This window comes from Sinohyriopsis cumingii, chromosome 15 (assembly GCF_028554795.1).
Source record: "Sinohyriopsis cumingii isolate HCF-2022 chromosome 15, ASM2855479v2, whole genome shotgun sequence".
Lineage (NCBI taxonomy): Eukaryota > Metazoa > Mollusca > Bivalvia > Unionida > Unionidae > Sinohyriopsis > Sinohyriopsis cumingii.
In genome coordinates, this window is record NC_142975.1 from 140,487,170 (window position 1) to 140,497,938 (window position 10,769).

General features: G+C 35.8%; 1 protein-coding gene across 1 annotated transcript in view; it reads right to left on the reverse strand.

Annotated features, from left to right (window-relative positions):
- The window catches only part of LOC149782917 (uncharacterized), a 75,925-nt gene extending 66,982 nt beyond the window's left edge, over positions 1–8,943 (reverse strand). The window contains exon 1 of the mRNA XM_089934473.1: positions 8,724–8,943. Coding sequence (XP_089790599.1) covers positions 8,724–8,787 — 64 coding nt within the window. The 5' untranslated portion in view covers positions 8,788–8,943. The remainder of the gene's footprint in view (positions 1–8,723) is intronic.
- Between the last annotated feature and the right edge of the window lie 1,826 nt (positions 8,944–10,769).

Sequence of the window (10,769 nt, forward strand, 5' to 3'; positions counted from 1 at the left end):
TGGTTTTGTTCAACTGATCACAAACTATAACAAAACTATACAGCGAGTTTATCTTTATAATGATGCCGATGATCTTTCCTTTCTTTGCCCTGATACTTGGAGATCTAAGATACTATACAATGCTATTAGAATGATTTGTCTTTATAATTTAGAGACCGATGTAGCAGGTGCGGAATATGCGCGTGAAAATGTTATGTGTTTGCATTGTTACAGCATGTTTCTGGCCGTATATACCCATTTGGTAATCCAGATCCAGATGCTAGGCACCTACACCATAGTATGTACAATGTGCCGGCGGTTCTATGTCTACCAAATGCAGTGGATTTCTGGTGCTGTTTGTATGCCATGTTGGTGAATCTCTTTACTTTTTGGAAATTATCGACGGACCTTTGTCTGGAGTACACGGATCATCAAATTCACTTCATCTGAAGTGAGACACTTCTCTCAACACACCATACCGTGATAAAAATAACGTTCTGATTCATACACACAAACTATTTGGAGCAGAAAATCTTGAAAGAAGCAGGGATCTTGTGCTCGCAACATTCTCTTCAATCGAATCCCAAATTAACTTCCCCACGTAAATAAAAAAATCTCTCCTTCAAATATGCACTCTGAAAATTAGTATGCGTTTCGCATTAAACTAATAAGTAAAGTTGACACCATTCTACGCAGGATAGCAAACGGGATTATGATTTCTTCCCAAGATAAGTAAAGGAAGCATTTACTTTGATCAGGATATTTAACAGCTGTGAATATGCCTATACTTTTATACTTATATATTTATTAGCTTAGTAAATGTTAACATCATGCTTTTTGACAGAGATATGAATTGGCTGCTAGATTACTGTAGGTTTAACTCTTATATTTCTATTAACTCAACATTATCAGAGATTACACGGTTAAACCATGAAGCAGATGGTTTTCGGTTCTCGTACCTTCACAGAAAATGCCCTCAGATGTATAACCCAGCACTTAGTGCTTTGGTGGATATAATTTGCATACTAAACAGAAAATAAGTAATCAACTTTAATAGCATGAACCGATGTTTCTGGTCATGGACCCTTGATATTAAAAACTGTGTTTATAATCTTCTATGATATACTGGTGTCCAATATTTTGAGAAATATATCCCTGGACTTCCGATTTCAAATTGTACGGATAGATCTAATTATGTTTAATAAAAATGCAGCATAAAACTACCATCCCACTGCATTAGTGTTAAGGAACCGACCATTTAATTAAATTTCCCGGGGGGTGGGAGCTGAAATTGTTTTCTAAATTTCCAGCCTCCAAATAGTAAGAAAATAATATTATTTCCCTAATTATTTATAATAAAAAAATTGCCAATTATTTTCGTTACATTCCTTGAATCTTACGCTAAATACAACAAAGTCATAAAGATTTGAAAGAAAATCTTAACCCCCCGCCCCAATTAAACGATCGGTCCCTAAATGCACCAGAAATGTAGTGGTGTTATATACGTTTTAATCGTTTATGGTTTCCAAAACTTATTTTTTCATTTAAGGTGAGAGAAAAACGATCAAAGCAAAAAATGGCGTATTATTACTGACGTATTATTACAACTAACAATCAGCTCTCCAGGAACAAAAGTCCACGTATCGTGTAATCCCAACAACCATTTGGTCGCTAGATAATGTGTACTGACTCAATATGATCACAAAAATAAAATATACTCGGAATCTTAATAAAAACAGTTGACGACAAAGATGTTTTATTTTACGGACATTATTTAAAATAGCTACAAAAAGGTACAGTCATCGGACTCAGGCACCTGCTAGCAAGCAAGTCTAAGACGAGATATTCCATAAAATTTTCTTAACATTTTATTCTTTATATACAAACCGTGTAGATAAGCTGGATATGATAGAGTTCACACGTACAAATTCAGAAGGCATAAAAACGTTATTATAAGCGACATTTGCTGTAAACAAGCGAGAATTCGGCAAAAATTTAGACAATGGTATTATGAGAAACTGCCGTGTCATTACTAATTACTAGGCACTGGGTTGGGTATTACATATCACTTTATGGGTTTGCAAAACGTTGAGACTGTCGTTTATCAAAGGCAGCCGGTGCTTTGCTCTACCTAATGAATTCACCAATCACTCCACTAATGACTAACCACCCCTGCAAAGGCTCAAATTTCTTATCCGTGATATATTTTAATTCTATTGCATTTCACAATAAATGACTCTTAAAAACGTATACAACATTCATTACTCCTCTCTCTCTCTCTCTCTCTCTCTCTCTCTCTCTCTCTATATATATATATATATATATATATATATATATATATATATATATATATATATATATATATATATATATATATATATATTTATTTATTGTTTGTCCTTATGATACATACACTGACAAAAATAACAAAACAATTATGATGTAAGCCTGAGACAAAATATGACAAACAATCTTGCTTTTACAATATTAATTTCTGGGGTCCCGAGTGTCCGAGTGGTCTAAAGCGCTCACCGTTACGGATCACTGCCATCTCACCTGTCTGCGTCGGTTCGAGTCTCGGATTCGGCTAATGTGGTTATGTGAGAAAGCTTGCCAGTAGCTTCTCGTGGGTCGGTGGTTCTTTCAGGTTTTTTCCGGTTCTTCCTCCACCATTAATACTGGCCGCCATGTATAGCCTATCTTGTGCTGAAAAATGGCGTTAAACCCTACCACAACAACAATATTAATTTCATAATATGCTTTTCGTTATTTGTGTTCCATACCATAATTTTTTGTTTAGAAGGCGTAAATAAAATCATTAACGTCATCCCTCTACCCCTAAAATGAAGACGTATGACGTATTGGTGGTGGAGTACAGTTTTCTTATCTGGGCCTTTGAAGAACTGCAGTTTCAAAGAAACTATTCTAGACAGCGTTTTCAGACCAGCGTTGAATTAAGCACCAATTTATAATTTCATCCGTAATGTCGACCAGTTGTTAAAAACATTTGTCTAGTCGTCGTGCGTGCATGCAAATTCGGTATCCAAATCTTTAATGTCAACCTGCGAAATCGGCTCGAGGCAAAAACGTAGTAACTAAATCTGCATGTACTGTTAAGTTAAACAGATCTATCATATCTGTCTTCAAAATGGACTTTAAAAAACAGTACGTTTCGCATGAGATGCGTTATGACTCATGCGATGCATTCAGAGCGAAACTAAAATTTGGTTCGGGCAAAGAAGTATACTTGCCAGTACCTTATAATTAAGACAAATAACATTTTTGTTAAATTTACAATTCTTACGTCAAAATGTGCTATGTAGCTAAAGTTTTTAATTTAAAAGTATGATTCTGCTAACCAGAGCGGTTCGGGTTTTCATTTTCGGGAGACTTTAAAAACTGATGACCAATGTTCATACAGTCAAACCTGCGCACGCGCAAAACCCCATGGCCTTAGGTCGGTTGGGCCTCGCGTTTGCAAAACATTATTTACTAATCTCCTAGTAAAAGCTATTTCCATGTTTGATTGGTCAAGACAAAATAGGTCATACATATACCATAATGCATTCGTCACGGATACTCCTAGAACCGTATAAATAATTATATGAGAAGTTCCTGCTAATAGAGACAGGCCATATTTAATTTTAAAAGACATATGCAGACTTCCTGACCCAAACATGGTGAAGCAAATATCTTGAAAAGTGAAGGAAGAAACTTGATGAAAATTAGCAGTTAACAACGCCTCCTGTTATCCGAACAATTGTTTTATTTTATTCCTCTCCACCGATGCATCTACCCAAAGAGACCCCAATACCCTGGCTACATAGTTTACTGGCTGTACCCTGCGTTAGTGTACTATTAGCGTAGAATTTGTTTTTATATTGATAAATTACTTTCCTACTAATATGGTAGAACGTTAGGTCTGATTTGTTTTAATTTATTTACTTGTTTTAAATTAATCTTTCGTGTGTGATTTAAATTTTTAACGTAGCTTTAACAATTTTTCAGTCATATCGCTATGATGTCTGCAATGTGGCATTTTATTTATAGTGGTGTCTAGCATTGGAGCATCATGCCGCAGACATGTAGCATCATGTCCCACCCAGTCACATTATCCTGACACCAGGTCGACCAGTCCTAACACTAACCTTTTAATGCTGAGCGCCATGCGAGGCAGCTGTTAGTACCATTTTTATAAGTCTTTGGTTTGACTCGGCCGGGGATCGAACACACGACCTTCCACATCTGAGGCGGACGCTCTTACCACTAGGCCACCGGAGCGGTGTGAAAGAAGAGTTAAATATTAATTTAATGAATATGATAACAAAGTGGCAAACTAGTTTTCAAATACTGTGAAACAGCCGCACATTTCATCTAGCATTAAACATACTTTCATTTTATCATGTCTCTTATGAACAGTATTGCTTGCCTTCCTATTCATATATCTTTTTTTCAACGCGATTTATTAATTAGTCTTTGAGTTTCGTCTACTTCTCTTTTCTTCGTTCAAACAGTACAATACAATCCTAACCTGGTGGAGAACACCACTTCATACACCTGATAATGTAAAGTGGTACAACTTGTTAGTGTAGGGACTAGTGGAGAACCTCACTATATACACCTGAGTATGTTAAGTGGTGCAACTTGTTAATGCAGGAACAGCAAAACACTTTGAAGATCAAGAGTAAATAACGTCAACACTATAGACTGAAAATTAAATTCACTTTGAGGTCCCAGTGGATTCATTCATCAAGACCAACTTTTCATTCTCACGTGTTTACATAAAACATTAAGGACTTAAACTAGGTTGTATCAACATAAACTTGACCGCTAAATGTAGACTTTGAGATGTTTAGGATAGGCTCGTATTTACCTACTAGAAATATTTCATTCACAATCCAGCCCATTTAATCAGGCTACAAGCAGATGTCTTACATTTATTAAAATTATTCCTCCACTTAGATAAAACATGGATCTATATCCATCATCAACTCATTTTGTGGTGGAAGCTGGGGCATTTATTTCTATATTTAGGACCCCAAAAATTCCCAATGATCGTGGTCGTATTAATCACGCAAGTCACTGTTACAACAATGTTAACCGTAGGGCCTGGGGATTATGCCCAAACAGAACTTATTTTAAGGCCAACTCTCAAATATCAATGCACTGTATTTTTGCAATAAAGGATCCACTGTCAAACAAAATATTATTTTATTCCCAAAATCAGTGCTAGATTAACCAAATGGGCAGAGTAGGCACTGGCCTAGGGGCCCCAAGACAACGGATCAAAATAATATCGATAAAACGTACAGGGATAATTTGCGAGGGGGACCAAGATTTCGACTGCCTAAGGGCCTAAGGCCCTCCACAAGGTTTAATCCGGCACTGCCCAAAATAACAAACATGCCCACAATTTCCTATTTGATGCTAAAACTTGGTACTTTAATGTAAATGATGAAAAGAGATTGATTACCACTCTTATAGAATTTTTCATGAAAATTCACCATTAAAGTCTTTAAATCCTTTTTTTTAAATAAGATAAAAGCCTTTCATGTACAATCCAAACAGTCCTTGTTGGGTAGCGCACCCCTCCCACCTGCCATGTCTACCGAAGTAGTGACTCAGAGTAGACTTCCAGGCAAATCTGGTGCAGCAGAGTAAATATAACGAGTTTGATAAAAGTGCGTATTCAGATATAAGCATGTTTAAGTTTCAGACCCAAGGCAGAAAGTGACCTGATACTTTTTACACTAAACACGAAACATAAAATAAAATAATCAAAACGGCATCACGTAATACAATGCATATTTATGCACAGATCTGATGAAACTATTTCACTAGAGGTAGAAGAACAAAACTCAACAATAAGAGGGAAAAGTATAAAACGGTGGTTTAAATGTAACAAATATGCACTCGCACCCTTATTATCGCTATAAAAGCGGTCGCTCGTCCACTGTTATTTTGTAATAATGTAAAAGAAAACTAACAACAATCCTCAAAATCCTTAGAAAACAATTTTGTTTTTAAATTCGAAACACTTTATGTATGCAAGTTATGTAGACGTAAACGTATCCTTCTTTGTAAACGTGGGAAATAGGCACAATACCGATTTACTTTTAAGATAATTTTTCTTCCTTTTTAGGTTTTCCATGTTTATTAGTCCAAAACTTGTGCAAAAGTAGTTTTGCGTGGTAAATTAAGTCACTACGGTATCCCACGTGACCAAAATGTGAGGAAATATCAGCATTTGAAGACCTCTTTTATCTCTAATTCTTGTTAACATCATAAAATATCACGATCTATTGATTCAAACAAAGAATTTAAAAAGAAATAAATTTTGATCGCTTACGTAATATGGGCAATATGCATTGTGTAAAAAAAACCTCATAAGCAGCGATTCGATAGGAACATTTAAATACAACAACCACCTCACCCCAGGTTTTGATCGATTCATTCATCAGGTCCGATTTTCAGCGTTTAGTATTTACATAACAAAAAGACTGGATTTTAAACTAGGTTGTATAAACAAACACTCGAGAGTTGAGATAGCGAGCTTAGGCACGGTCAGACCTATATTTACATCGAGCAGAAATGTTTCCATTCACATCCCAACCAATGTTACCAAGTCAAACATGTTATTTATATACACCCATACGTATGGTTTTAGCTTCTGTTGGTTCTAACTGCATGTTTCACACATTATTGGCTATCTCTTGCTGAGGAAATAGGAGTCAACAGCCTTTCCCGAGGATGTACCGAGACAGCCGACCCAAGCTGGTCTAGGTAGGTATCGAACATATGTTAAGAGTCCGACTGAAATAACGCGGTTCCCCATATGTTCGATTATCCGCGGTTTTGGCGCATTTGCCATTAAAACAGACCTTCTTCTGATATTTAGAAACAATTGGTCTTACTCAAACTTCACCTACTCTCGGAAATCGCTCCCGATTTGACCTTAAAACAGCGATTTTGCCTGATATTACGTAAAGTAGTTTACAATAAGATAGCATCGTACTGCACTAATTTGTAGTAATCAAAGATCATCCATCAAATTACACGCTTCTTTTCTCCACAAGGACTCATCAATCACGCCCACCAGCATTCAATTACTTCTTGACAGTATTACTAAATGTTATAAAGTGAGCTTGATTACTAAATGTAGTCAATGTTGTAGGCCTATGCATTAACTTTAGTTTTCTTTCACAATTTCACAAATTAAGAGAAAACACGTCCTATCTAATCGAAATAAAATCTTTCGATGCTTTTGTCGCTTACGTTATACGGCAGGCAAATTTTATTTTAAAAAACAGTCTGAATAATATTTTTGATATCTGTCAAAACTGTCAGAAATCTGGTTCATTTGTACGGTTATTTCTTTGGATTAGTGTCTGACATACAAACACGTAAGCTGACAAAGAGATTGTTTAAGAGCTGGGGAATATCAAAGCACGTATCCTGTAAATACATACTTGTATTGTCTGTTCATGGTATCCAGCCTTAAAGGGGGAAAACCGTCATGCGTTTCAGACACAATGTTCTAAAAAAAAATAGCTACTGAATCAAAGATTGTTCACAACGCTAGCCAAATGTTGTGTAACTTTTGACGATTCACTTTGTAAATTGCTATAATTTATGGCAAACAATTCCATGTAAATATCAAATTAGATTTTTTAAAGGTATATATGTGTTTTAAATTCATGTCTCATGACAATGAGATGATCACGATGATGACAATGACGACGAGGAGGAAGACGAAAGTGACAACAAAATCAATCAGAAATATGCATTTCTTGGTTGATACTGATGTGTACGTAAAAGATTCCATCTTAAAGAATGAGAACCAATACAAATCATAATTCTGCTACATGCTTAAGGCGACACAAAATTCATCTTCAATGCATGCTTGTGTCATTTTAATGCCTCCTTTTAGTTGGAGAGAAATTACATAATCTGAAAGCCAGTTACAATGAATGTGTGCAGTTTAGTTATATCAAAGAAGTTATAAAGGTTACAATAAAGTTCTTGGCTATGAAATGCTTCCACTCCTAAAAATATCGTACATTTCTACAGTTTATAACAATTAAACGTCTATAATAATAACTATTAAGTTGAAAAAAAAACTAAATATATTCGTATTTTGTAGACAATTAAGATCATGAATTTTAGTTGACATTGATCATAAACCATTTTAAAAGGGTATTCATACGTAATGGAAACGATTCAAACGAGTCGATTTGTCAGACCTTCATTATATAAGTTACGCGCGATCAAATAATTATGAACGTCAGAAAACCTTATTATTCTACGGCATCTTTCAATTTTTATCATAAGTATTCTCCACAGAGATTTTAAAACGTTTCAGTTATGATAGAAGCATGTAGACTATTAAGAAGTGGTAACTAATGTATGGTCATAATGTGACAGAACGGTAAGAAAATTATTTACCATGGACCACACTTTACTTTCTTTGTGGTGCTTACATGGTTCACGTCGAGAAACGTTGTTGCTGAAATTATATTAAAAGTTTAACTGGTCCTCTAAACACAACGTCATTCTTCATTCTGTTTCATAATCGCGGAAAAAGCATACACGGCTATACTAGCGTCTTGTAATACACGTCTGCTTAAATAACTGAGCCATTAACATTGTGTATCGTACCTAAAAGTCAGAACTAACCAGGAAGGATCATGATCGATGTCGTCTGCACATTTTAAAAACGAGTTTAAATTAAAATAAAATCTTACCAGCTGAACATACAACTTGACTTGCTACAGCCAGGTTAAGTAAAAAAAGTCGTAATTTCTCCATCTTGTGTAAATCCAGTCGAAAACAAGAACACTTAAAGAACTTAAGCAAACATCTGTGTATTGCGCTTGATTACATTGTCGGCTGCTCGCTTAGTGTTCGCTCAGTGAGTCTCCCAGACAGAACGGTTGCGCTTTTGATTCTCTAACGCCAGTCAAATTTTCACAGGTACAGTGAAGCTCTATTTTGATTTTGACAGATCACGTGACTAAACGGTGACACAGTATTGAGTTTAATACCTGTGCTAGTTAGCGTGGAAGATTGGATTTGATTACATTGCCAAAATACAGGTACAATTTCATTGTGGAATATTTTTGTCGGACCTGCGGTAATTTGATCTGCTCAAGGCGAAGAAGTTGACGCCGACATAAATCTACAACGTTATTACTTTTTATAGTCGTGTACGGATTCGTGTTCACACTCGCTGTAAAAGTTCTGTGATATGACAGTTATTTTCTTTGCGCAACATGCTATTTTATGTGGAATCAGAGCAAGTTCCTTGATAGATTATGACTCGATTTGCCATTATAATAATGCCTTGTACCCTCGTAGTAGTATATAAAGATTGTGCTTTCAGATTTAAAAATTATAAAGAAAAAAGAATTTAAAACAGCATTAGAAAAATCAACATGTAAAGAAAATAAAGTATTTAATTGCATATATTTGTTTAAAAGACTCTCAAAATGTTCTTGCATACTTTTAAAGAGATGACAACATTTTGTACGTACAGTCAAACATGTGGAGCAGACACTAATGGGGAAAGGCAAAAGTGGCCTTTATAGACAGGTGACCTCTGAAGACAGGTCGAGCTCTCAAACTTGTTTATGACAAATTTATGTAACATGAACCGAATAACTTTATCATTAGCATCATTATTATTAACAGTATTATTATTATTAGTTCACATTTTTTTTTATTATTATTATTATTAGTAATAGTAGCTTGATGCCAAGAAACATGTATTCAGTTTCGCTATTAAGCAAAAAGAAAACAACAAAATTTAATAAAATAAGTTCAACACAAGGATAATGTATCCTCACTTGGATTTTTTGGAATTGTCAATGGCAAGGGCTATTATCTTCTCTCCTGTACAGAAATAACCGTGCAATTTATGTTTCACCGATTCTGCGTATCATTTAATGTTTATAAACCAACTTGATAACTAAGTACACTACCATCATTTCAAGAAAACTACAACTGTGTCCATGCACTCGTTTATTCTCTCTCTCTCTCTCTCTCTCTAGGCGCTCACCATTAAGAGGTTAGTGTTAGGACTGGTCGGCCTGGTGTCAGGATAATGTGACGGGGTGGGACATCATGCTACATGTCTGCTGTCTGCGGCATGATGACACAGTGCTAGAAATCACTATAAACTGTCACACTGCAGACATTGTAGCGATATGAATGAAAATTTGTTAAAGTTACGTTGAAAACCTAAATCTCTCTAACACACACACGCACATACACATACACACACAGAGACGCTAACACTTATCACATTATCAGTAGAAACGGCTCCTTAATACAATTGTATTTTGTTAGGGCAGTTGGTATAACTATGCCTGAAAAGGTGTTCACACTGTAAACAGTTGATGGATTAAACAGTTTCCCAAACTCACAGAGATCAAAAGACCGTCGGATTTTGTTTGTGACCTTGGATTATTAGGTAATGAAAAGAATCTTCCTGAGGTTATTATCAGTAGCACCTATACAGTTGTTCTGAGTTTCCACTGACCCTTCCCACGTCATTTGTGATATTTCAACATTTATATTGGGGTGTAGGATCAGAGTCCTGCTTATCGAAAAGTTCCGATTCGCCGCTACCGTGGCGGCATAGGGTAGCCACTTACACGCGGGCCTTGCAAATTAGAACGATGTTAGATCGACTCTTCGCTAGCCAAGGTTCCGATACGTTAACCCTATCTACACATTAGCGGATAAAGCAGATATTTCTGTGCTTCGGGTCTGTGAAATTCATTGGCTCA